Raw genomic sequence first — 27674 nt, 5'->3', positions numbered from 1 at the left:
CACTTGGCCAACCTAATGACATGATCCCGTCACATTATGACAGAAAAGTTACTTAGAAACACGGAAAAAAGGCAGACATGAGAAATACCCAGAAAATAATTAGGAAAAAATTGCTGATTATGCTGGAATCCTTGCTTACTTGTAATCCTTCTCTCGATGTTTATCTTTGGACTTCTTTTTCTTCTTGACCTTCTTATACTTTTTGATTCTTTGGTCATCTATCTTTCGGCATTTCTTTTCTATGTCACTTCCACTTTCTTCTTGGTGGGAGTATTTTCTTTTGCTATTTCTTAGTTTTTCTTTTTCATTTTCCCGGGAAGAGTCCTCAAAATTTGAGTGAGCTGCCACTGGTGGAAGTGTGTGCCTTTCACGAGAGTATTTTTCCGAGTGCTGCTGAGGTACTGAACAGTGGTGGAAGTTTGCTCTGTGGCTGCTGAAGTGATGCACATCCTCCTCTCGGGAGAGTGTGCTGTGAGCCCATCTGCTTTTGCAATGATAATCCTTGTGTGACCTGCTGTAAGCTTGGCTCAATTTGTCATAGTCTTTATCACAATGAGAGGACTTCCTCTCCCTACCATCCCTTGTTCCATGGGAGGAATAATAATCATTGTAGTATCTGCATTTTTCCCATCTCCGTGGTTCATCTTGATAGTATCTCTCTCTAATCCAAGGTCTGTCTCCTTTGGAATAATAATATCTATTCCTGTCTGGATCTGTCCTTTCTCTGCTTCGGGATCTGTAACGAGAATATTTTCCTGAGCTCCTGCCGTTACTGGGACTGTTTCTTTCATTGTGGGAGGATCTGTACTTGCTCTCACTGCAATACTCCTGCTTATGACGGCTTTGCTTGTTTGTTTCCATGCTGTGAGAGCTCCTCCTCCTGTGGGAATGATCATCTGGTTTGCTTCTGGTTTGCCTCTCCTTCTCCTCAGTGTCTGAGTTTTCTCTCTTCCTCCGGTAGTGCTCTTTGTCAGTTCTTTTAGAGTCGTGGATTTTTTTCTTATTTTTTTTCATATGTTTATCATCTTCTTCACATATTTTATTACTCAGTCCCTCATCTGCTCTAGAAAATTGACTTTCCAATACTTTATCCAGCTTTGTAATAGAGGAGTCATTAACAGGTGGTACCTCTACATAGTTATTAGAAATGTCCTTTGTATCTTGGCATTTATCTGTAATATCTAGAGATGCAAGTTTTTTAGAACTACATTCAATGTCAGGCTTTATAGAGGAAGTTTGCCCTAATTTCTCTTTGCTCTCAGGAGACCCTTTCATGTACAAAGGATTTTCTTTTGAAATGAGTTCAGGTTCCTTTGATCTTCTTAGTTTGTCTTTATCTCTGATGTCTTCAGACTCGCACTGCCCAAGAAATTCACCTTCAGTATCCAAGGATTTTTTCCTAACCTTGTGCTGACCATTAATATTGAGATGTGCATTATCAGCTTTTGTTATAATACTTTCAGCAACTTCTTCTTTGGTAAAAACGGTTTCAGAATCTGATTGAGTAAAAAGTTTCTCAACCTCACAGCTAAAGTTGGAAGAAACCTTCCTGGAATCTTCATAGGCAAACAGTGCTTCCATCACTACAGTTTCCATAAGACCATCACTGTCAGAAGATTTCTGAGATCCAGAGACACTGCACAAAAACAAAAACATATTTTTGACTTGAAAAAGTCCATCTAAAAGATATTAGGAGTAAAATCTCCTAAAGTAGAAAAAAAAATAAAATAAAAAAGAAATACAAAAGGTGGCTAATGCAAAACTTTGGAAAACATTGTCCTTAGAAAACTATTCTTACACCTCCCTCTGCTCCCATGGAGAGTTTTTCTTTTCTCAATTCTTCAAGTCTTGCCATAAAAAACCCACCATTTTTAGGCATTTTTCAAATAACACACAAGCAAAATTGAGAGAAAACCCCCCTGTTTTAATTAGAAACCCCAACACATCCATCTCCTTCCGCTTGCAGCTCTGAATCACATCAGTAGCCAGAACAATGATATTTGCTCTCCCCCCAATTAGAAAAAAGGTAAACACACAGATCTCCCACTCTCTCCCAAACGGGAGAGCAGATTGTGGGAATTTACATTCACTCATCCTAGGATGCAAAAAAGGGAAAGAGGAATAGAAAAAGTATTCCAGACAATGGAAGAAAAATGTAAAAACATCCTGTGAAAGTTTTACAGGAGTAAAACTGTCTGCCTGTATTTAGTATCAGAATAATGTGTGCCCAGTGCTGATGTTTGCAATACCACATGTACAGTGTGGAATTCACTGTACTGAAGTAAATCTCTTAAGTAGTGTTAGTAGAGGGGTAAAATAATAATAAACTTGTATAAAATCTTGTTTTAATCAGTGTGTACTCATTTTACCTTTTCTCCTCTGACAAGCTGTTCAACTGGCTGTATGTAAGAGATTCTAAGATACCTTGAGGATCTGGTGACAAAGCTTTAGGCATCTACAATTAAAACACAGAAGTTAACAATCAGAAAGAAAAAGCTATTTTTAGTAGAAAACTACTGTTGTTGACAAACTTCCAACATTAGATGTTAAACAAGATCACACTGAGCTACCTGCACTATTCCCACTTTACACATCATCCCCCACTTCGCCCAAAAATGTATTTTATGAAACTTATGAAGTCTTATCTCCCTGAACTTCCCTTATGTTGACATATGTCATGTGTCAGCTCAGCTCTGCAAATTCAGTGGGATAACAGCACAAAGGGTTAGAATGAAATCTGTGCTGTGTTTTCTTGGTATTCCACACTGTAGTGCTCATGAATATTGAATACATCACCGGTGAGGAAGTCCAGATGAACAAATGTAACTCACCGTTTCAAGCACTCCATTTGCTTTAGAGAAGAAAATCTCAGAAGGTTTAACAGGTTGGACTTGGCAAGTGGAATCATCAAGTTTCAGTCCATTTTCTTTATATTCATTATCTAAACTAATAGCACCATTTAAGGAATCAATTTTTGGCAGCTCATGTTGGGATCTTTCTTCAGCATTCTGACAGGACGAATGGGAATTATGCAATGTACGGACCACCTTCCCAATCAGAATTCCATTGGAAGATATGACGTTGCAATTCCTTTTAAACAAGCCCTTGGACTCCTCGGATTTTCCTGAAGGTTCTGCACCGTATGGGACTGTGGTATCAGAACAGAGCTTAGGGTTTCCATTCACTGCTGGCTCAACAAAGATTTCATCAGGAACCTCCTGCTTGGAGACATTAGTAGCAACTGACACTGTGGCTAGGTTTGAGGTAGGCTCTGCTGCGGAAGAGTTTGTAATTGTGGCTGAAGGAATGGGCTTCAGATCCTCCTCCTCCACAGCGCTGCTCGGACACTCCGCCTGCGACACCGTCTGGCGTGTGGGCAGCTTGTTGTGAATACTGATCGTGATCTTCTGGGGTTTTGAAGGGTCTGTCATTGAAGGCCTGGAAATGGCCCAGTTTTGAACACAAGCTGTTGGTGGAGCTGAAGATGGCCTTTTTACAGCAACACCAACAGTACTGGGATCCTCTTTCAAGGGTCCATTTCCATTTAAGCGACTGGAACTCTGGATTTAATGAGATTGTAAGATGGATATGTTCAAACACAGCATTGCAAGGTTTACAACATTGAATTCTCACATTAAATGGTTCTACAGATTGCCTCAACACCTAAGAAGAAACCTCACCTCCCTTCCAATATAACTGCAAGTCCAACAAGTGTGTGTAAATCCTGCTTTTGGTATCAAATGAGCATCAGTTTTGACACCCACCCAAACAACTTAACATTGACTAAAGCTATCCCAAAAAATATTTATTTTCCTTTTAAAACATTCTCTGACAACACTGGAATAATTCTGCTGGTACCCAGGAACAAGACAATTTTTTTTCTATCAGTGTCTCAACTAAAGTGACAGTGATAGGGACAGGGCAGATATTTACTTTGTAAATTTAAATTATTTAGGCATTAATAGACTACTTAAATTGTCTCAAGGGCACAGCTCTCAGTGCTTTAGAAAGCTGAGCTGGAAGAGTAAAGTAACAAAGTGGCAAGGCTGCACAATTTAGGATTAGCCACTGTTTGAATAACTCTGGCTCCAGCATGAGGGCCGTGAAAAAACCTGCAGTGTGGAAGGGAAGAAAAAACTCAAAAAAACCCCCAACCCCACATCAAAACCCACCATCATTTGGTGCTATAATGTGCCCTGCTCCAATTACCTTGATCATGTGAGGAGGCAGGCGTGGCCCCATAAATGCAGCCTGCTTGCTGTTGGCTCCGCGCTGGCCGAGGAAGGTGCGGGGATAGGAGGGCGCGGGCAGGTAGAAGGCTCGCTCGCCCAGCGTCAAATCGTAGCGCCTTGGGAGAAAGGGCACCTTAGCTCAGAGCTTTGCTTTCAGCCTGCTCCCGGATTAAACCCCACCCTATAATCTCACAGCAACAGTGTATATGACATGCAAGACACATGAGGAAGATTTAGCCAAGACTACAAACTGAAGATTAGATAATAGTCCCCCTACAATGACTTCCCAGAGCAATGCTTCAGCCTCACACCATCTATGGCCATGATTTCTCCTTTTCTCTAACGTGGCCAGCTACAGAGAGCAGATGTAATGCAGTGTACCCAAGAGCAGAAGTTTAATGTCAAGCAACGAGAGATAATAAATGACACGGGGAATTTCCACTTTGACAGAAGTATACAAACAATAATATTTTCCTAGGGTGAAAAGAAAAAGACTTGAACACAAGAAAAGTATCACCAACTTCACAGTAAAAATATCCTGAGCACATCTGGTGTTTGTTATTACCTGATATAAAAAAGTACATAAGCTTGCTGATTGAGAACTGTTTTGATATCAGAAAGCTCTACTGAGGCATCATTCATTCGGTACCAAAGTCCATTACCAGCCTGCAAACAAAGACAGAACAGCTTCAGATGAATTGCATGCGTTCCAAAGGACATCACAGATAGAGCACTACAGAACAAAGCACACCAAAGCAAACAAAGCACATGATGCAATGTTTTCCCCTAAAGCCAGTGGTTACCAGTAACATTTTGATTTCTTTGCCAGCACATATTTTACCCTGCTAGGAGTTGAGCTGACACCTACCTTTATGAAGCAGAGATAGTGTCCAGCATTACAGTTGAAGCCACTATGTACAAGAACTGCATATAAAGCATAGATGAGGGGTTCTCCAATGGATTGGGACATATATGCTCGAAGATCCAAATATTCAGGGTATTTTACATCCTAAACACAGACAAAGATTCAAACATTATCCTGAAATACTTCAGAGAACAGCCTGAGAAAAACATTTCTACAAACACAGACTAGGGACTTACATATTTTTCGATTCACTTAAAAATGCCTATTCTCAGAAACAACATTTAATAACTTAAGCTGCAGGGAGCTATTTTCTACAGAATTAGCTCTTTAAGGGTAAGGTATGTTCTTATGGTCACACAGGAACTTTATCACAATTAAAAAAGAAAGAAGCAACCACTGCTGCTAAGTTGTTGTATCGATTTCTCTTACACGTACTGCCTGAAAATGTGAACAACTTTAAAATGAGTATTCATCTTTGGGAAACGTCCCATTCTGAGAAGATAAAGTAGCATTCCAGCTACAAACATACCTTGTTGATCTTTCCACCTGTAAAATTTGCAAATCTTTTCAGTGATATTGTGAGAACATTGGAAGAGCGATGTATCGTGTATCTCTTTGATGCTGGAACCATCTTTTTACACCTTTAAAACAAGCACAGACATATTTTTAACAGTATATTCTTTTCTCACCCAGAAGTCAAACAAGTTTTCATCTCTCACACATGCTTATGCTATTTGAATTATATTTGTTTGTGTAATATGTTAGACCTTTTCTTAAATCCATAAACTGCATTTCAGTTTTTTTAAGAGAGAGAAGATAGGACATTAGAGACAGCTCTACAGAACAAAGAGTAAAGGATTTAGGACATTATCTCTTGATAGCCAAATAAACGTCTGAACATGTATCTTTCTTATGCCAAAAAGGTAAGGCTGTAAAAAATGTAAAAAAAATCACTGGAAGGAAACAGTCAGCCATTCTGCAAAGAGGCAGACACTGGACAATATTGAGTTTTCTTGAACTGAGGTTGCCTGTAAAGACACTGAAACCCTCTGCAGTCTTTCAAAACAAAATTGGTAATTTTGTTTGTTGCACTGCACACTCAAAGGAGGTACAGACTAAGTCCTGAAATGCAACAACCAGCATAAAGACTGAAATATGTCACTTTACATTGTGAAGAAAAATACTGCTGAGAGCTAACAAACAGAAAGAATTTAATAGCCTCTTTTCAAACTGATGTCAAAATACAAGGCACAGAATTCCAAACTGATGGTGAAAGTCAATGTAAAAAAAAGACCCACCAAGACTACAAAAAAAAAAAAAAAAAAAAAAAAAAAAGGTGATTTATAAAATTCTGTAACTTGTATTTAGAGACAAAATTTTCAGGCAGTAGTCTTTACTAGAAAAAATAATGGTAGAAAACAAAAAGGAAACAGAAAAGTAATATAATAGCTTGCCTGCAATGGAAGTGACATTGTATGTATACCAAACCTTTCTTTTCAAACTCACAAAAAGACTAAAGCTTCTGGGTTTATGTGTGACTAAGCTGGTGTTGCCTCCCACCCCAAATCCTTGTCCATGGCCCTGTGCTCCAGCTCACCACTTCCTATCAGACATGCCTTTTAACTTCCAGCCATGAGTATTTTAGTGTGCAACTTCACCCTTAGGAAGGCTGACAAGCCCCAGCACAGACAACATTAGGAATAAAAGTCTAATGTGAGCAACACAATTCTTATAACCTATTTCCAAATATTCAAACAGAAACATTAAAGTTACTCACTTAGAAACAAATGCATTATTTTCCAAGGTTTGAATGATTTCAGTATATTAGTTGTGTAAACAAAACTAAATGAAACAGCAAGCCATGTCTGTCTTAATGCTAAACAAAGTCAAGAGATAACTTATCCTCCAAGTCATGCACTGCATTAAACGTGTATCTTTTATTAAGGTGTAATTAATAATAATCTTACTTGCTACACTTATAGCTATTTTCACCGTCCAGTTGTTCTGGTTTCACAAATTGTTCTAGAGCTCTGGTGACAGATGTAACTGCCTGGATGAGTAAGAAAGTAGAGCACTAAGTCACAAGAAATGCAAAATTTCAAGCACTTACAAGCACTATACAAGAGAACCTTGCTAGTTCATACTTAAGCGACCTATTGTGAACAGCAAACACTGTGAAGGAGGAGACAAACAGAGTTCATTGAGCCTTTACCTCATTTGAAAATGATCCTACTTCAAAATAAATAAATTTTGCAGTGCCAGACTATATCTGTGGTATGCTTTGGCACCAATAATGAGAACAATCAAACCCATCAGTCTGACAATAGATGTATATTGAAGTAGAATAATTGAGAAGTATGATTGTATCACTGTTTGTGTAGACATAATTATTATTTTTCCAGCTTAAATCCAATCCAAACACGGAGAGCATTTCCATGGCTTCCACAGAATAACAAAGTCCAACCCACCCACATCCACCACCAAGTTCTTTTGTTTCAACAAGATATGTTTTCAAGGAAAATGACTTTATTTTATGAAGCTCTACAGGCCTTTACACATCTCAACCCATGCTCACAAAACATCCTACCTTTATATCCAAAGTAACGTCGAGAAATGGCTCGTACGTATCCGACACTGCTTTGCAGTTCAAGCACTTTACTGGAAACAAAACACAAATGCTTAACATCATGGGAATGAGACTAACTGCATGAATTTAAATTATTAGTACACATTACTTTAGTCAAACTACAAACTCCTTTGCTACAGACAGACAAAAAGACACAGATCAGTTCAGAAGACAGTAGATTTTTTTAAAAAGTACCTCGAGATCTTAGATATCCTCCAAATATTTGATAAATAAGCGTGGTGGCTTGAGAAGATCTGTCTAACCTGGAAATAAATTAGAGTCAGACCTCAGAAGACTGAAAGCACAGAGTTAACTCCGCAAACAATTTTTGGTTTTATGAAAACCAAGGACATAGATTTTAATTCATGATAGTAAATAAAGTAGTAAGAGGGGCTAGGAAACATTTAAATTTAATTAGTTTATGCTTACTTGGTGCTTCCATTCAAGCAAGCTTTCTGTAAAGCATCAACAGTGAAGCATAAGAATTCATGTGCATCCTCTTGACTGCCAAAATGGAAATGTTTTCCTATTCCTAATAAATAAGAATGTTATTATATATTTATTTCTTATAGAACGAAAGAAAACACACATTTCTAAAATATCTCTTCTTTAAAGTATCAGAATTATTTATATGCATCAAATAACTCTTTGAAAAACTAAAAACAAAACAAAACAACAAAAAAAATAAAGCTATATTACTTACTTTTAAGGCCATTGATAACAGACGTAGGTTTGATGGCATTATTAGAGCAACACAGGACCTGGTTGATGTGACTTTCCATTGTGCACATCATACAGAATCCTTCTACATGACCTAGACAGTGAAAGAAGACAGCATCCCATTCCAGTCAAATTTGTATCTTTTCAGCAATGTACATTTGACTGATTCCAGTAAAATGTACATTGCTAAAAAACAAACCCACCCAAAAATAATAATAATCTAAGTTGTGGGTGCAATGTCCACTCTCTGTGTTACATTCCCTTCTCCTAAGGTGTCAATATCCCAACAGTTTTGTGGCATTTTATTATGCAGAACTGTACAGAATAAAACTCATAGAATCACAAACCAGGCTGCTCAAAGCCCCATCCAACCTGGCCTGGAACACTCCCAGTGGAAGGTGTCCCTGCCCATGGCAGGGGACTGGAACTAAATCATTTTGAAGGTTCCTTCCAGCCCAAACCATTCTACGATTCTGAACTCATTTTCATATGGGAACAAAATGCAATCAAACTTCTAGGAATACACATTAAGATACCATACTAGAAAGCACAGAGGTGCCTTAGGAAAAAACCACATTTATGGATATAAAAAGAAGCTCCCCTAGGCTTAAATAAATTCAAGTAGAAGAACAAAATTCAAAGAACACAAATTCCAGCATTTAAAAAATACAAACTTAATTATTTAGATTAAAATCAGCCTAAATTTTAATCCAGCCCCATCCCAAATTTCCATTTGAGTTCATAAGATATTAGTTTGTAGCGCTCTCTAGAATGTTTGGGTTTTTTAATGGGTCAACATTGAACATATAATTTATCACAGTATTAGTGCACTGCAGTATCTCAGCTGTGAACACTAAGAATCTTCAACGCCAACATCCTAAATTTTATCACCTTTCCACCAGCAGGAAGCCCAAATGCCAAATGTTCATCAAATGCCTTACTTTACAATGTACTTTATTATTCACATGAAGCAAGAAATGATCTTTTCTTTAAGTTTTACCGTGGCACATTAAATTAACAAATTCACTTTATATGCCTCCTATAATTCTGAGCCTCCTGTTAGCAGAATCACAGAACCATTTAGGCTGAAAAAGACCTTTAAGATCATGTTCAAAACCTGCTTCTACAGGCAAAATAGGACAACTAAGAATTTTCTGCACAGAGCCACTGTTTTTCTTTCACCTCTGGAGCTGTCCAACAGATTTATAAAGTACTCACATGACTTGGTGTGCTCAAGAGAAAGCATGTAATTGGCAAGAGGAGGCGTGTAGGTCAAACACTGGAGAGTAGAATTAAGGAAACATGTGTTGCCGAGGTTCTGCAGCCCAACTCCAACACTCTGTGTTTGTTGCCAATCCATACAGATTTTCTCAGGTGGAAAAAGAATTCTTTGTGGCGGAGCAATCCCATCATTAACAACTGCAAGAAAATTGTCTTTTAGAAAGAGTTGTATTGTTTTTGTTTTAAAGCAGGTATTTAAAAGGTAGGATTCTGTAGGAGCAGCCTGAAGAACCAGCTCTACTCCAAAACACAGCAACACATGATGCACAGCTTTAACACTGCCACGTGAATTTGCTGGTCAACACACTGTTTGGGACAACAATTTATTAATCTGTTTTAATTCTTCTAATGCAAGACAAACTACCACTCTATTCTAATACCTGGTTTCTTTATATATATAACCTTTAATCTCTTTATTAATTAAATTACTGGTTTTTTCCTTATTGTAACTTCAACCACAAACTTACACTTGTGGTTACACAGTAAGAAGAACTCAGACAGACAAGCAAGTAAGCAGCACAGAAAGTAACCCTACAGATATCAGATCTCTTCCTGGGCAGTGTTATTATTCAAAGACTTGTGAATAATGGAAGCCATGAATGGTAAAATGTACTTTTCTCTCCAGAACAGAGGAGACCTAGGTACATCTGCGCACTATGAAAAGCTCCCCTTATTTGATTATACATAAATTAAAAATACTTTACAAATCAATTGTAAATAGATAAAACCAAGTTCTGCAACACCTATCCCTGCAGCTGCCTCAGGGGATGCACAGAATTGAAGTCTATGGCTGAACTCTTGATTCGTTGTGGTCCCATTTTATAACAATGCAACAACTAAAATCTGCTTCTACTTTGGTTTTGTTTTTAAGAAAAAGGAGGGAGGACAAAAGACACTTACCTAGATCTCTTTGGGCAAAAGGCTTTGATTTTTGAGAAGATCTACAATAAATATGCCCCCCAGGACCTTTGTCCACAGAGACTTTGTTTGGATCTTCTGTAGGAGGTACCCGGCCCAAACTTGCAGTGCGTGATGTCATTTTTTTAGTACGGGGTTTCATAGATTTGTCAGACCGTCTTGAGGAAGATTTTTTAGACTTTGAAGATTTTGGCTTGTTAACTATGGTCATTGTTCATATCTGTAACAAGGCAAAAGTTCAGTTTGGCATAAGAATGTCCAAAATATTCCAGAAAGGAAAGACTAAGAGAGATCCTGTCACTTAGCCTCAAAGAACTTGAAGATTCGAACAGCTAAAAGTGATTACAAACAAAGGAACAAACCCAAACCTAAAAAAAAAAAAAAAAAAAAAAAAAAATTCCACCCAACACACAACTAAACGCACAAAGTAGAATTTTCCATCAAAACTGTATCAATATTGCTTTTAACTTCTGCTGAGCTAATGACTGATGGGATTTCTTACACTTTCATGGGATTTTAAACCACTGTAGTTACCAAGACCTCCTTCCTAAAAGAAGCTGTGAGCAGTGGAACAATCAAGTGCCGGCCTGTTGAGATCCAGCAGGAATTCTCTGGCCAACATGTTCTCGCTCCTGGGAACCACATACCCCTGATGACACAGAGGATGGGATATAGCTCAGAAATCTTGGGAAAGGAGAGCAAGAAAACACTTGCAAATTCATTTCCACCTGGGTTTCTTCTGCCCTTCCAAGAAGTATTTGTTTGGATACAATTTTGGCAGCACTCCTTGCGGTATTTTGCAGCCATCACATTTACAATGCTTACTTGTCAACCAAGAAGTTGAATTAAAAAGTATCTTTTTCAGTTCTAGTTATGTGAAGCTATTTTACCAGGGAAAAACAAAAGAGGAATGTAAACTATAAAAAGAAAATGACGAATGCAAAAGAAAGCAAAAGAAATCCTCAGCCCTCAAGAATAAAGGCAACTGATATTAAGGCCTTTATAAAATGCTGATTATGTTTCAAGATGGTACCTCTTTAAATATGTCATTGTGTGTGCATAGTAAGCTGCTGAATAATTACATAATTAACTATCAACTCCTATATATGAATTTTTACTACTATCGTACTATATCACATAGGGCCTTTATAAGTTTAGGGAAACTATAAACTTAACTGAGGGTTTAAAGTATAACCTGCTTTGTAATCCTGAAATAACTGAGAGAACAAAGCATGAAGCAGTTCAGATTCATAGCACAACTTGATTGCTAATGATAAAATTTTGGGTAGATGACACAAAGCAAGTCAATCAGAGAACTTCTAGGCCCACAAAAGACAAATTATGTGTGGAGCCTTTAATTAGATTTTCCCCCTCTAAATTTTCAATTCCGAATCTACTCTGTGCCCACTTTCCATTTTAGAGATGATAATACACAAAAAAAATGAAAATATACTAATTTTACTGAAAAAATAGGACATCCTTTTCCATTTGAAAGACTAAGATGACAGTTCTTGGGCTCAGTGATTTTCAGGTAAGATCCAGACTTCAAATTGCAGATACCAGTGACATCTCCTTTTCCTGATGGAAAGGGGAAGGGGTTCCAACATCATATTTAAAACTCGTTTGCAAGACAAAAACCAAAATCAAGACTGCAATGAAAAGCAAACAGAAGAATATTATCACAAACAGGCTTTGGCCTTATTCTGACCAATGAGGGATCCCTCATGTACTTTTAAACTTATTTTTAACAACCGAGTAGCACACTACCAGATATCAAACAGTAAGACACCTGCAAATATCAATGGATGGCAAGAATAACTCAGATCCACCACTTTTAAAAAATGTCAATATAACTAATTTGGATATAACATCTCTTTGATGAAGTAGCACAAAAATTACAAACACAGATATTCTTCCTCTCCTGCTATTCAATGCATGTACAGGTTCTGTTCCTGTACCACTGCTGAACATAAATGCACATTGCCATGTGTACTGAGCGTTTTTTCCCTGTGCTATTCCCATAACAGACTTCTCCCAGTATGATACTGAAACAGAACAAAACAGTTGCTTTCCTCCCATTTAGCGCGTTGCATCAGGGTTGTTTAGACTCTTTTTTCGCAGTCTCATCACAACACGCATCAGTTACGACTTGGATCTAAATATTTATGTTTGGTCTCCGCTTTGCATACAATAAATCACAGCTCAGGAGGGTTTTAGACAAGATCCCGTTCACAGAACCGCGTTCAGCCAGGGAGCATGATTGCGCCTTTATCTCAGTACAAACCAAACGTTTCCAGCAGCGAGTGTAAAAAAACAAGAGCGGCACACGGCAACGCCGAGGCACAAACAAGAAGCAGGAGGCAACTACTCCAGCAGAAGCCCAGGCAGAGCCACCTCGCTACATCACCGACCGCACCGCACACGCCGCCGGGAGCAAAACAACCCGGGGCAGTGCGGAACACAAACACACACCCCCCGCGCTGCTTTTACTTTAGTTACAAAATGAAAGGCAGCAGAGGCAAAAGTAATTAATGAGTTTACCCTTGCTCAGCAGGCGGCGGGGAGCGCCCGGCGCGGGACAGCTCCGAGCTGCGTGTCCCGGGGCCGTTGGCATTGGCGGGACCGAGCCCGGCGCCGCGAGCGCCTCGCTCCGGGCGGCCCCGAGCCCCGGGACCCCGCTCACACCCGACCCGCCCGCCCCGGCAGCGCCAAGCCCGCGGCACCGACCCGGCTTCCCCCGCTCTGCCTTTCGGAGGGGTCCCGGCTCCCGAAAACGTTCTGACACCGACAGTAAAAGGCCGCTGGCAGGGGCAGGGACGAGCACCGCAAGCAACATGTCCGCGCTCAGCGCGGCAAGAGCCCAAACACACACAAAACAAAACCCACTCCGACACGCAGGCGAGGGGTGCCGGGAACCGGCCCTGAGCGAGCCCCCGCCTCGCCCTTCTTCCTCACACCTCACACCCGCCAGACCCCCCAGCCCCGCGGCTCCCCGCCCGTGCCGTGCCCGCCTCCCGGCCCCGTGCTGACCTGTCCGGGCCCGCGTCCCATCCCGGCCCGGGGGCAGGACCGCGGCGGCGGCGCCCAACGGCGGCTCCGTGCCCATGGCAACGCGGAGGGGGGGGGGGGGGGCGGCGAACCTAGCACGGAGCCCCCCGGGCACGGGGCGGAGGGGCCGCGGGAGCCGCCACCGCCGCGCCGAGCGGGAACAACGCGGGGCCCGGCGGGGCGCAGCGCCGCTCCCGCCGCGGGACGCGGGGCCGGGGCGTCCCGGCCGCCCTCCCGCCCGCGCCGGGACGCGGGGGAGCCACGCCGGGTCCCCCGCGCCGACAGCAGCAGGAGTAGGAGGAAGGAGAAGTGGGCGCCGGCGGGACCCCGGCGCGTAACAGAGAGGGCGGGCGCGGAGGCACCGCCGCGCCGGGAGGGGGCCGGTCCCGCCGGCCCAGGGGGTGGCGGCGGCGGCGGGGCTGGGTCCCTCCGCCGCGTGCTGGGGACGGCGCCCCGCCCCGCCCGGGGGTCCCACCCCCTCCGGCTGCCCGCCAGCCAGGAGGGCAGCGGCCGAGCGCCCGGCCCGCGCCCCGGCGCGGTGGGCTGGGCTGAGCCGGCTGCTCCCGCCGGTCGCTTTCCCTTCCCTTTCCCGGGCCGGCCCCTCCCCCCGGCCCATTGATTTCCAGGCGGGATGCGCACGCGGTGCCGCTGGGCTGTGCCGGGGCCGCCGCCGGGCCCGGCGCTGCCCCCCAGCCCCATTACCTGGCTCGGCCCCGCTTGACTCGGCGCTGCCGGGTCCCCCTCGCCGCAGCCCCCGCCTCAGCCCGGCCCGCTCCGCCTACTGTTACAGTCCGTCGGGGAACAATGACGTCCCTCCGCCGGCCTCTTGCATCCGGGGCCCGGCGCCGGCCGGGCAGGCGGGCGGGCGGGGGGAGGAGAGGAGGCGGCGGCGGCGGCGGGGGGAGCAGCGAGCGCCTCCGGGTCACACGGGGACCGGCACCGCCCCTGTGCCGCGGCCGGGAGCCGCTAGAGGGGGCTCGGCGACCCCCGGTCCGGGCGCGGGACTCACGCGGGCTGCGGGCGGTGTCGGTCCCCCTGCGGAGGGGAGGGGACGCTCCGCTCCCCGCCGCAGACCTTCGGTATAAGCTCCTGCCTGTCCGTCCCCGCCTCCCGGGCCGAAGGTTCCCCTCTCGGGTTTATCCGTCCGGTTCATGTTTTATCGCTCCGCGCTCAAAGAGAGGCCATAAACGCTGGCCCGGCCCCCGGAGCCGCCCACAGGGAGGCGGGCGGGCCCCGCCGGCCGCAGCGGAGGCACCCGGGGCCCCGGCACCCGGCATGTGGGGGGGCAGGAGGGCTGCGGCCCTGCGGGCGCCGCCGCCCGCCATCGAGTACCCTGAGGAGAGCCCGGAGCCGCGCTTTGACGGTAAGCAGGGCGGCCATGTGGGCGAGCGGGGAAGTCGCCCCTTTCCCCGGCTGGCAGGGAGGGAAGGAAGGTAGAACCGCCGCCTTCCTCTTCCCGTCCTTCGCCACCGCTCTGCGGTAGCGGTGGCCGCGGGGGTGATGCAAGAGCGTGCAGGCCCTCAGCAGTGCCCTGCCCTGAGGCCGCCGTGGGAGCTCCCCCTGCCTCGGGCACGAGGCGCCTCGGCCTCCCCGGGTAGCTGCTTTCCGTGTACACTTGAAAAAATTAATTAGGTTCTTAATTAGCGTCTTAAGCTACTCGCTCAGTGGCAGCTCGGGTGCTGGCTCTGTAAGCCTGGGTTGTACATAGTTTTGATGTTTAGGTGAGTAGGTGTGAACTGAGACCTCAGTTCATTCGTCTAACTGTCCTCTTTCAGAATCGGATGTGCCGGCCGAGCTGCGAGTTGCAAACGGGTCGCAAAAATTTGTGAAGTTCACTTCGACCATCCAAAACCAGCTGCTGCTCGTGTCACTGCTGGAGCATCTCTGCCACATGTACACGCACAACCCCGTTCACTCCAGGTGTTTGTTCCGAAGTTAGTAAGAGGAGTTCATTCCTGTCTCTTAACCTGCCTTACTGCAATACGTACCAGACCCTTCTGTGCAGAGTTACAGTGTAATATCAATGCAAAGCTGTAGGTTTCATCCTGCTGGGACAAGAGTGATTCTCTGAAGAGGATGAATACCTTGAATCAACTAAATTGGCAATGACAACTTGTCTTATTCTTGAAGACAGTAACAGAATATTGCTGTAGATGTAAGAGTCAGGCAGTTCTGTTCCAGCTAGATCCTGTGAGTTGCATCATGAGAAGGGCAGCAGGGTAAATTATAACTGTTAAACGTGATCTAAAAATGCAGGTAGAAGAGGAATTTAATAAAATATTTATCAATAAATAGTTGTAGTAGAGTCTTCACTAAATATTTCAAAACTCTGCAAAAATCTGAGTAAATACCTTTATAAGCTATTTATTTTGCCATAAAGTCATTCAGGGAGCTTGCATTTTTAAGTGTGAAGTGTTACTTTTAAAATACCTTTTTGGTGTGTGACTTATCGTGGGTATTTCATTCATTTAGACATATACTGAGTGCATTTAAAAATGCATATCCAAGGGTTTTGTCCTTACTTTACATGATTGTAGACAATAAAATCTAATGTGTTGTTCATAGCTAAAATTTATGCCATTTATAACAACATAGTTGCACCCATCTCCAGCATTTTTTAGGTTTTGTTTGCCTCAGTTGTTTTACTGCAACTGAGAGAGATGAGGTGCTTGGGGAGGTGGTGGAAGAGAGTGACTTCATTCTTTATTATGAGTATGTGCACAAGTGTGTGGATTTGCAGGGGAATTAAAAAATCTTGACATGACCACTTTTAATTCTAATTGCAAACCTGCTTTGAATTTTTCTTTTCACTGATCAAAATAAGTCCAAAGGTAAAATGTAAGTGGATGGGAGGGTGTTTGTATGATTCATCTGCTGCAATGAGGAAGAAGAGGAGATGCAGTTGTGACACTGAAGGGCATGGCAAATAATTATTATGCAAAGGGATTCCCATAGAGCAGCTCTGGTTTGGATTTAATTAGTTTTTATTGCTAAGAGTACAGGAACAGCATTAGAGTAGGAGCGATTGTTGAGTTTTTCAGACATGTTATCTTTCAAATAAGATTTCTTGTTTAAAAACTTTGCATGGTCTTATTGGCTGGCTTTATTTAATGTTTCTCTGACCTTTCTCTGTTCCTTTGTGCAGTTCTTCGTCAGGCTTTCACAAGAACAGGCTTGCTCTCCCCTTTTGCCTTCTGTGATGAATTTAGTACTGTAAGACTGCAGCACAACAGAGCCATTGCTGAGCTGATGAAAGCAGCTAATCAACAAATACTTAACGGAGTAAGCTTTGTTACATGTCTTTGGCAACCTCTGCAGTAAGGAGCTTTTGTTTGGGGAGTTCTTTTATTGTTGGATTGGGTCTTTTTAATAGTTATACAAAAGAACTCCTTAGCTGTTTGGGATGGCATGCTCTGGTTCTATAGGTGGAAACCAGTTTTTGAAGCCATCAGTATTTTGTACCTTAATAAATAATAATAATAGACCAAGTTAAAATGTTTATAAACAAAGGCAAGGTGGTGTAAGTATTGCTACAGCTTTTTTTGACAGACATCCATTTTCAACTTGAAACTGTTGGTTATGTTAACACCCTCATATTTACATTAGTGGAGGGTGTATTTTGTGTACTTGTGTTTCAGGCTGAATCAGACCTATTTGCTTATCTTGCTGCTTGAACTAAGCTAGTTAATTTTGTTTTAAGCACATTTTAGAGCCCTCATTTTATCCTGTTTGCCAGCAGAACTCTAAAAGGGCAGTAATCTCTCCAGCAGAGAGATGTTAACAGATTACCAGTGGGATAATAATACTTTAATTTGGTGAAGCTCTCCGCAGCATGTGAATGCCTGGCTGTAACCTCATTTTCTTCTAAGAAGGAGGTTGCAGTTTCTGGTTTGATTAAGCTGTCCATGCCACTAGCACAGTAGACATGTTATTCTTTTTATATGGCATATTTTTATGTTGGATTTTGTTGTTTCATAGGAACTTGATAATGGAGAGTCTCATGCAATTGGGTATGTATTCAAGGCATGTACAAATACTAAACTAACTCCTTCCTTAAAGTTCTGTGCTCCACTCTGAATTTAATCTATACTGCATATCATATTTTGGCTCTGCAACGTAGAAAAAAAGGTAGAAGTTTCTTCAAATTCTCAAAATGTTGTGGTGAAAATTTATTCTTCAGTGTAACTCTTGGCATTCACTGCCACTGTTCAGGAAAACAAGATTTATCAGGCATCAACATAAAAGAAATAATCTGAATACTTCTGCTAAAATAGAGTATGGATTTGTAGCACATGTGCATGTTCTTGCAGTCTGCTGGTTTTCAGTATTCACTGAAACTCAGGCTGGTACAGTATGGTAATGTCAAGGTACTTCCTTCTTCTTTTCATAACGTGAATAATATTTTTAGAATGTGTACAGCTGTATCTTACTTGTGAGTTGTAATTTAGTTTAATGCAGCCTAACTTTTTTGATTAGGGAAAAAGAAGTTCTCTTTGAAGCACAGACTTCACGATACTTGAATGAATTTGAAGAGGTTGCAAGGCTAGGAAAAGGAGGATATGGTAAAGTATACAAGGTATTCTTTACCTCACATTTAAAACTAATCTGTAACTAGTTTTTGTTTGGAATTTGGAGTTACTGTTTCAGCTGCACTATCAAATGGTTTTTTGAATTGAAAAGGTGCAAATCTGTACCTTAGAAGGAAGCTGGTGTTTCATTTCAGAAGCTGCTCAGTTGTAGTTAGTTTTGCTTGTCAGAAGCAGGATATATCAGATGTTTTACTTTGTGTATTTTGACCCTTTTAAAATGAAAGAAAACTTCTTATTGCACATGTGAAGTATTGTGTTATATTGACTTTGAACAGCCTCAGAACTGATTAGTCTCCACAATCCAATGCTTTAGTTGTGGCTGCTTGAAAAAAAATGAGCCTTAATATGAACATAAACTGTCAACATTGACTTGGAATTGGCTTAATTGTATTAAGGACTTGTAGTGCATGGCCAGCCCAAGGTTTCCCATGAGGTATGTGCCATGTGGAAATGACAAGTGTGGTCTCACATATTTATTGAGGACCTGTTAAGCAGTTATTGGACCTATCAGTATCCCTATCTTAGACAGCAGGGGCCTAATCCCAGTTTCATTCTCTGATGCAGGTGATACTCTATATGAATGGGGTGCAGAAATAAAATTTTAGAAAATAGTGGATTCTAAAGGATTTAATTAATCCAAGCACATTAACATCTAATTTTCTCCTATTGCAATTGTTTTCAGGTCAGAAACAAGTTAGATGGTCAGTTCTATGCTATTAAAAAAATTAAAATTAAGAAGGCTACAAGAAGAGATTGTATGAAGGTATTCTTCTTCCTGTGTTTTGTCCCTGTTTTAACACCTTGTTGGCTTTAGCATATTCTGTTCTAATTTATTAATGTAGCTAATATTTCCTGATATATTAAAAATACTAATACAATTTTTATGCATTCTGAGTTTTTAAAGGTTTGAGCCAATCAATACCTAGTAGAAAAAAGTAAATGAGAGGTATTTAAGTCCATTAAAAGAACTGTATTAATTACCTGAATGTGATGCATCTCTGCAACCATGAAAATCAATTTGTTTTAAAGCTTTCAAATTTTCTCTGTTACTGTAACAATTTTATCTGTTCTTTCTCTGTAAGAAACTTATGTTTTGTTACATTTCGTGTTTCTAAGCATTCAGAATAAAGGACTGTCACACTGTGGGGTTTTTGGTCTTTTTAGGTGCTCCGAGAAGTCAAAGTGCTGGCTGGGCTGCAGCATCCCAATATTGTAGGCTATCACACTGCTTGGATGGAACAAGTTCAAACAGTACATCCAAAAGGAAAGTACAGCTCATTGTGTAATTCTTGCTTGCATCTTGCAGCCTCTCTACTATTATTTGAAGGAGAGTATTACTTCTCTGATAAAATAACTAATTTTTTTGGTGTATCGGCTACTGTCTGTAACTGTTGAGAATTTATCTTTTTTTGTGTTAATTTTATACCTTCTTCTCGGTTTTTCTCTTCAGTTTCTTTGTTCTCAGCTCTTTCCACACTCTGTCCTTTGGTCCCTTTGTAACCCTAATCCATTGGTCCCTGTCTAGTCCTTTCCTGGAATGCCTTTAGCAGTTAAATCTTTTGATCCTGTCTTAGTGGGAGGTTTGGTTATGCTCTGTATAACTTTATTGCTTTCCAAGTCACTGACTTGATGCCCAGCCAGCCCAAAAACACCAAAGAAAATGCATAAATGCATAGGAAGCTGACTGCAGAGTAAAACAGGCAAAACTTTTTAACCAGTGATCCAGAGAATCTCGAGGGAAGCAATTCTTTAATGCTGGGGGTCTTTCACAAGTATTTAATGGTGGTAATGGAAGTACATAATGAGATCTATAGGTAGGTTCTGTGGTACTTAATGGTTTCCCTTGTGTTACAAGATTGGTGTTTTATATTTGCTTCTGTGTGCTAAAACAGCTTTTTCATATAAAAATGTAATTTTGATGACAATTATTTCCAAGATATCAAGTGTCTTCAAAACAGCAGCAGTGTGATGTGAAGGGTGGTGCCTTTTGGAGCTGCTTCTTTAACTGTGTGTTATTCTATACATTGTAAACCCTTACTTTGAACAGGCTGACTTCTGAAAGATGAAGTCTGAGTAAATATCTAAGAGAGCCCAGTTAGTGACTTTGTACAATGTATATTTTCTTTCCATTTAAAGAAAAATGAAATACATATTAGGGTAGCTTCTTAGGAAACTTAACAAGCCTCTTTTGCAGCAGCAGAAATAGAGGTCATCTAGAGCTATGCATAGGTAACAAAGTTAAATTCAGTGAGGTGCTGTAGCTTAAATGCTAATTTTTAGTTAAAATGTGCATGCATTGTTTGTTTTATAAAATACAATATTTATCTTTTCATCCAGCAGGTAAAACAATAATGGAGTTGCAGCCATTATCTTTGGAGCAAGAAAGCAGCAAGTGGGTATTACAAATCTCAGTGTCAATGTATATTTGACTTTAGCTTCAGGTGTGTATCTGAGACATTGCTGTCTGGGAGAGCTCTCCGAAATCCCTGCTGGGAGAAAGTATTAAAACAGCTGGAGCCTGCACTGACAGTTATGTAATCCTGCAGTTTGGTGTGGGAAAGCAGCTGAACTCTTACTTGGGAGTGCTTTTTGCAACTGGGGGGAAAAATAATCAGTATGGTGTATCACAAAGAGATGGTATGAAACTGTGTACTTACTTGGATTTCTCTCCCTTTATTATTTTCAGTGACCACTGTCACATCCAGAGCATGGAAAGTGATAGTTCAATTATCTTTGCTGACCTTACCTCACAAGAAAAGAAGTCTTGTGACAGTACCAATCTTAAAAATCTGGGTGGAGAGTCAGTGCAGAATATGGATATAAGGAATGACTTTGCAAACAGCAATAGCAAAGAGTGTGTGAAACCAAATAAATGTGAATTATCCATAGAACTACAAGAAGACTTTGTACAAAATGTTAACAGTTTGTCAACTGATGGGGAAAATCATTCAACACAGGGATCTCATTCCAGTCTGGATCAAGATGCTAGCACTGAAAGCCAGTCCAGCTCTGAAAGTAAGTCCTACTCTGAAGAATGCTCCAAAAACGAGGTAGCACTCTGTGGAGAGTTTGAGGTAAATACAATTCTCTTTAAGTATCCTTAACTGCTGTCTAATTTTGTGGTGTTTTAAAAGTAGTTCAGTGGACAGGAAAAGAATGATTCATAACAATAAATTTAAAAGGATTAAATGACTGCAAGTAGAGCCAAAAGTTCAGGCAATTTTTACTTAAGTGGGTGACATCATTACAAGGAATGTAATGACCAGAGGAGCTGGCAAAGCTCAGCATCTCTGAGAAACTTCCCATGTGTTTGGCACCTTGAGTCCTTTCAAAGCACCTGTATGAATAAAAAGTGCTACTGCTACATAAAACAGCCCCATCAAACCTGAAAACATTTAGCTTTCAGTAATGATGGCTAAAGCAGCTGTTATTGGTAAAAGTGTCTTGGTCTGTCCTGTGGTGCCCATGCAGTGTAGGAGCACATGGGAAAAAGATAAAAAGCAGATTTGAGCAGGGAATCACTTGTGCTTCTAAAGCCTTGTTAGCATTCATACCATACCACTGATATGTTTTGTATAACACAGCCAGCTCTGGAATGCTTCAAGCTTTTGCTATCACTTGGAGCTCCCTCTTGCAAGAAACCCAGTTTTAAAGGTGTCTGCTTGAGTTGTCCAAGTTATCAGATGAACTGGTACATTATCAGAAACTGAGATACATATTCATGGTAATAAATCAAACAGTTGGACTCACAGGTCTTTTCCAGCCTAAACAATTCTGTGATTCCATAAAATTCCATATCAAGAAATTGATTTTTTTTTCCTATTTTATATTAATTACACTGGAATAAACGTCTGCTTAGTATGTCCAGTTTTGTTAGCATTTATCATGTAACAATTGTTAAAATTTGAGAAACAAGCAAAAAACTCCCTGAAACTAGATAGTATTGTTGCACCTGCTTCTTGAGTGCAGTAGGTTACTAATACTATACTTGATGTCCTTTTGGCACCTGTTTTTGGAGGGGTTTTTTGTTTAATAAATTTTGGGTTTATTTAGAGAAAATAACTAAGGAAATACTGTTCATATTACTATGGCAAAATTATGGACCATTATTTTTCTGTTAGGTGGAGTATCATTTGATGCTTCATATACAAATGCAGTTGTGTGAAATATCCTTGTGGGATTGGATTGTTGACCGTAATAAAAGATGCAACAAGAGATCAGAGGACACTTCAAGTAAGATTCATCACTGTCTTATTCATTGTAAAGCAAATAATTTTTTTTTTGTAATTTGAAGTGCAGTTGTCTACTTTTATTTTACTTTAGCAGCTTATAATACAGATCTTCATTAAATTCTTTATTCACTTTATCAAATAGCAGCTTGTATTGAATTTTTGTATGATAGATGTTGGTAAAAGAATTGAAATTCTTCAGTTTTAGACAGCTCTTCAAAAAAGAATGACTGAATGCCTGAGGCATAGTTGTTACCAGGGGAGATCAGTGTCTGGGCAATACTCCTTACTTGGAATTGAGTTTTTTATTGACAGAATCTGCTGCTTCTCAGAAAGTGGTTAAAGGCAAATTTATCTGCTGTGGAAAATACATCATTTGATCCAGACAGGTTACAACAAACTTAAAGGTTTGTTCTCAGGAGTCAAAAATCCTATGCAGGCTAATCTGTAATAGGTCAAAGAATGTAACACTCACTTTTTCTGAGTGACCAGGGGGTTCTCATGCTCTCATACCAAGCAGTCATCAGTAACTGTTGACATTTGGAGGAACGAGTCTAATGCTCTTAAAGCGTTAGAGACATGTTCCATTCTCTGGGGTGGTTGTATAAAAGCAGCATATGCATATCAGACTGTAAAACAAACTGTGTGATTAATGTTTTATCTTGGTTTTAATCATTATTAAGGTAAATCTGTTCTTCTCTTCATTCATAGAGTCAGGTTTACCAGCAAACTGTCAGCTGATTTCCACTAATCCCTCCTGTAATCATAATCTTGTAGCTTTCATAAGCTAAAAGATGATGTTCCTGGTCAGGAAATGACAGAATTACTATGGCATTTGTGCTTGCAAAATGCTGGTTTCACACATTTTCATGGAAATGGTGAATGTTATCATAGGTTAGACATGAAGAAACAGAAATCCAAATGCGAATAAATTGCTAATGTTTAAATGGACAAGATGTGGGTCATTAGAGCAAGAAGACAACGTAGTTTATTAAAATAGTAATGTGGAAAATGGTCAAAACAAGGAGATGCTAAGTTTATTTAGGACCACTACAGCCAGAGGAGATTGAGGGATTTCAGAGGGTAGCACAGCAGCAGAAGGATTAGGAACCAAACAGGAAGAGTGCAAAGCAATACAGACAGCATGTCACCACATAAATTAGTACAATTTTATCTGGAACTGTATTTTTCATGCTAGGTCAGGACTGACACGAAAGTAAAGAGTTTGTTAAATTCATAATCAAATAACTATCTGATGGGGTTTGGAAGAGTGTTTTCAGGAGAACCTAGGTTCATGTTCCTTGAACTTTCCTTTTTGGAATTTTGATCTTAGTGACTTTTTGCTGATTCAGAAATAATATCTTGAGAGAAGCATGGGAAAATCCATATTTAAAATATGCACATTCTGTTAAAAATTTATTCCACAGCACAAATAAACAGAATTCTACAAGACATACCACCATAAACTTACATAACTCAGTTAAACTAGCTGAAATAAATTAAATTGTTTTAAGGTCCATACCATCTCGTGGACGTTCGCTGGACAACGAAAATTTTCCAGGAGGTAGTAGAAGGAGTTTGCTATATCCACAGCATGGGAGTGATGCATCGAGACATTAAAGTAAGTCCATCAAATTATTACTTGAGGTTGAAGAAAACAAAGACAATTTACATTATGGGAAAATGAAAGCAACTTTATAGTTGCATTTGAGATGACCTGGGCTCTTCAGAATTTAGTTGTTACATATGAAAAATTACATTATCTCCTCTATAGCAGTACCATACTTTCTTTGCTATCAGCATAGTAGTGATTTACACTGACTTACAAGTGGATTTTAAGCTCTGGAAGTGTTTTCTCCTTGGAAGCCATTTTCCTGTCTGAAACAGGCATGGTGAGATTGGTTTTCCTTTGTCTCAGTCTTTCCTTAACCAGGGTAGGAACTTAATTACCTAAAAAAATTTTCTTTTAGGCAAAAATAAGAAAAGCCCCTTGACTACACCTCAGTTTGCTAACTGCATACCAGTTAGGTTTTGGAAATATGTTCCAGTTACTTGCTTTAAAAAAAAAGACAACCCCCTTTGTTGCAAATAATTGCTGTCTTTCTAGAAGTTGCTGCATCCTCTAAGGAACCAAAATTATAGATGTCATTAGTGACTGAAAGTTTTGGGTTTATTCCTATTAACAGTAATAAAGAGCAGACTTTAAAAAATACCACTTAGAATGATTAGAATAGGATGCCCTTTATATGTTCCCTTGAAGATTTTTGCAACTCTAAGAATACTTTTGACTTCCTGGCTGGCTTGGATTGAAGCACAGGTAGATGAATCTCACTTCTGATCCACCCCCACCATTAAACTGATAAACCTGAATAGCAAGGAGGTGAATGTGTGTTTTCCTACTTTGCTTCCTACTCAGGTTTTCTGCATCTGATACAGCAGGAGTATGAAGAAATCATGATTATTAGAACTTCACATGTGGAAGCTGGGAAGTACTTGAAGTCACAATCTTCATTCAGGATTAATTTTCATTTTCCTGTCAACTGTTTCAGGGTGAACAGGTTTCAGTTTGCCTTCCCATTTAGCATTATCATGGCCTTATTGTCCAAAGTCCTGGTAGTTGTATAAAGAATTCCAGAATTCCATACAGTTACTGCAAACCTGTTTTTGAGCCAGTTCTCATGGTTTTCACCATATATTCTTCTAATGGTGATTTTGCAGGTATCTTGCAGAGACTGTAATTTCTGTGATAATATTCTAAGTCTTTCAGCATGTGAATTTCTGAGAACAGAAGCCCAGTGGGTGGGTGTCCTGGAGTATGTTTTAACTTCAGTGGATATGAGAAGCCTAGCAACTTGTTCAACAGTGCTGCATCTTTTAAATTTGATCTGCATTGAGGATAGGAAAAGAATGGAGATTGCCCATCTCTTGTTAAACTATTCACATTTCCTTTATACTCTAACAGAAGACCAACTATTTCCTTTCTGCCACCTGAGCAAGTTGGGTTTTTTTTCTAGATACATAATGCTTGCATTTCTCCTCCTTAGTGGTCCTAAAATCAAAATATATGGAAAAAAAGCATTTCAGTTTTCTGAGTCAGAGCTCTCAAGTCTGTCATAATTTGGCTTTTTTTTCATAGCAGCTTCCCAGAACCAAGTAGCATATTGCAGCTGTGCTCATCATACAGAAAAGTCTATTTTGGTTTCTTTATGTCTGGCCCGATGATATTTAGTCATCCTTCCTGCTACATCAGTTGGTCAAATTTAGTGTCCACTCTTGCCTGTTCCTGTCTACTGTTCTGCAAATTTCCCAGTTTCTGTTGGGGGAAAAAAAAATACTTCATTTTTTCACTAAATCTTGGTTTTTTCAGTTTTGTTTTTCTTCCTTTTTTTCTAGATCCTTGTTCTAGGTCTGTGGTCTTTCAGCCCAAATGGTGTTGCTAACACGATTTGGTATCAGCAATAACTATTTTTTCTCTCTCACTACTCAAAAAAGTGAAAAAATCATCTTATACCTGTGAACTGGATTTTATAGCCTTTGAAACCGCTGAAATTACATAATTCTTTATATAGACACATTTTTAAATTGTGTTGTCTTGCAGCCTAGGAATATCTTTCTACATGGATCAGATCATCAGGTAAAAATAGGTGACTTCGGATTAGCCTGCAAAGACCTTCTTTGGGATGATGCAGACCAGTGGTTTCAGACAGAAAGGATAAACGGTAAGAGAAGAAAGTTTAATGGGTTTCAGTGTTTAAGTTTCTATGGTATTAAAATCAGTAAACTGTTACTTGCAAGGGTAACAACACTTGCTAAATCTCAATTGCCTTTCAAAGGACTGACACATACTTCAGGAGTTGGGACTTGCCTCTATGCCTCACCAGAACAACTGCAGGGATCTCACTATGATTTCAAGGTAGAGAACTTTTTGTTCCTTCTTTTCTCTATTAACACGTGGTAGATAATAGGAATAAATCAAGCCTTTTAATGGGCAAATACATATTTGATAAATACATAAATATTCCTCCTGTCAGTCCTAATGTTTTTGTTGAAACATGGATTTCAACTTTGCCTTCTCATTTGCTATTAAAGCAAAAATTATTTTTTTAATCTGTTGAGAATGTATATAGCTTTGTGTTCCTTTAGTAGTGTCATGATATTCCTCATATCATCATGAAACTTCATTGTTGTTAAACGTTTTCATATGATTTTATGAGAAAGAGAAGCATACCAAGTTAAAATCACAGTTATCCCAGAACTTTCTCTCCACCCCATCAACAGTCAGACATGTACAGCATGGGTGTTATCCTGCTAGAACTCTTCCAACCATTTGGAACAGAAATGGAAAGAACAGAAGTTCTTACACATTTAAGGACAGGCCAAATTCCTCACACTTTCTACAAGAAATGGCCTACTCAGGCCAAGTACGTGAAACTCCTCACCAGTGCGAGAGCTCCAGAACGGCCAACGGCGGCTCAGCTTCGGGACAGCGAACTCTTCCACACCACAGACCAGGTAAGTCATGCCAGTGACCCCAACCCTTACAGCATAAAGCAGCACAAAAAGAAAATGCCCTTTGTATCCCTGCCACCATTACATTTGTTTGGCTTTGAACTTAATCACACATTCCTCTTAAGAATCTTTTTCTGATGACAGTATTTAGGCCACTCTATTATTTCTGGTGTCTTTGCAATGAGATAGCTGGTGCTTAACTATAGGTAACTTTCTGAAGACTGTACAGGTGACAGGTATTTTCATAGGTCAGAAAAGATTTCAAAGCTTTCACATCTGCAGATTCTTCTAATCATTTTTCCTTTCCATGCCCCACTGCTTTGTGGAGTATCAGGAATGTAGAATAGCTGAGTGCTGCTGCATTGTGTGTGTAGTGGATAGCAAACACAATTCAAGTAGGTCAGTAAGGCTTTATCTTTGCTTAGCTATAAATGAAGTAAACTGACTCTAATTTTCAGGTTATTTCTAACCTTCAAGAGAAGGTGAGACAGCAAGAAGAAGAAATAGAGAAGCTGAGGGAGACAATAAGACAGCTTTCTGAAGAGCAGGATGAACAAACGAGACTAGGCTCTCCTGTTTAAGTACAGGAAGAACTAACTTCTATTGTGTATTAAGTTATATAAAATGTTTCTTTTTTACATAAAATATTTCAATGCA

At 40.6% G+C, this 27674-nt stretch overlaps 2 protein-coding genes across 8 annotated transcripts in view; one reads left to right on the top strand and one right to left on the bottom strand.

The window, feature by feature from the left end:
* Positions 1 to 14850, bottom strand: part of USP42 (ubiquitin specific peptidase 42) — an 18456-nt gene extending 3606 nt beyond the window's left edge. Inside the window, exons 1-15 of one of the 6 annotated variants that reach the window (XM_069029727.1) lie at positions 14765 to 14850; positions 10625 to 10862; positions 9662 to 9862; positions 8427 to 8537; positions 8153 to 8255; positions 7919 to 7986; positions 7685 to 7755; positions 7065 to 7147; positions 5627 to 5738; positions 5101 to 5241; positions 4798 to 4898; positions 4210 to 4348; positions 2832 to 3560; positions 2370 to 2455; positions 140 to 1636 (exon numbers count right to left, since the gene is read on the bottom strand). In XM_069029727.1, coding sequence (XP_068885828.1) covers positions 140 to 1636; positions 2370 to 2455; positions 2832 to 3560; positions 4210 to 4348; positions 4798 to 4898; positions 5101 to 5241; positions 5627 to 5738; positions 7065 to 7147; positions 7685 to 7755; positions 7919 to 7986; positions 8153 to 8255; positions 8427 to 8537; positions 9662 to 9862; positions 10625 to 10853 — 3671 coding nt within the window. In that variant the 5' untranslated portion in view covers positions 10854 to 10862; positions 14765 to 14850. Of the gene's footprint in view, positions 1 to 139; positions 1637 to 2369; positions 2456 to 2831; positions 3561 to 4209; positions 4349 to 4797; positions 4899 to 5100; positions 5242 to 5626; positions 5739 to 7064; positions 7148 to 7684; positions 7756 to 7918; positions 7987 to 8152; positions 8256 to 8426; positions 8538 to 9661; positions 9863 to 10624; positions 10863 to 13183; positions 13284 to 13369; positions 13529 to 13672; positions 13770 to 14392; positions 14481 to 14699 lie in introns of those variants that run through there. The other 5 variants (XM_069029724.1, XM_069029725.1, XM_069029726.1 and 2 more) reach the window with 5 other exon arrangements.
* On the top strand, positions 14495 to 27674 carry EIF2AK1 (eukaryotic translation initiation factor 2 alpha kinase 1). Of its 2 annotated transcripts, none has more exons than XM_069029731.1 (15): positions 14495 to 15053; positions 15466 to 15624; positions 16836 to 16972; positions 17669 to 17700; positions 18167 to 18266; positions 18962 to 19042; positions 19444 to 19543; positions 20617 to 20671; positions 20966 to 21353; positions 22401 to 22512; positions 24023 to 24129; positions 26107 to 26227; positions 26342 to 26421; positions 26787 to 27020; positions 27476 to 27674. In XM_069029731.1, exons 1-15 carry the CDS (start codon positions 14495 to 14497, stop codon positions 27596 to 27598), a joined length of 2388 nt encoding a protein of 795 aa, XP_068885832.1. In that variant the 3' UTR covers positions 27599 to 27674. The 2 variants fall into 2 exon arrangements, with proteins under 2 accessions (XP_068885832.1, XP_068885833.1); XM_069029732.1 differs by having other exon boundaries at positions 19444 to 19544; positions 20621 to 20671.

Source organism: Aphelocoma coerulescens, chromosome 14 (assembly GCF_041296385.1).
Source record: "Aphelocoma coerulescens isolate FSJ_1873_10779 chromosome 14, UR_Acoe_1.0, whole genome shotgun sequence".
NCBI classification, from domain to species: Eukaryota; Metazoa; Chordata; class Aves; order Passeriformes; family Corvidae; genus Aphelocoma; species Aphelocoma coerulescens.
The sequence above is the reverse complement of the archived record's forward strand: the minus strand, read 5'-3'. Positions and strand labels throughout refer to the sequence as shown.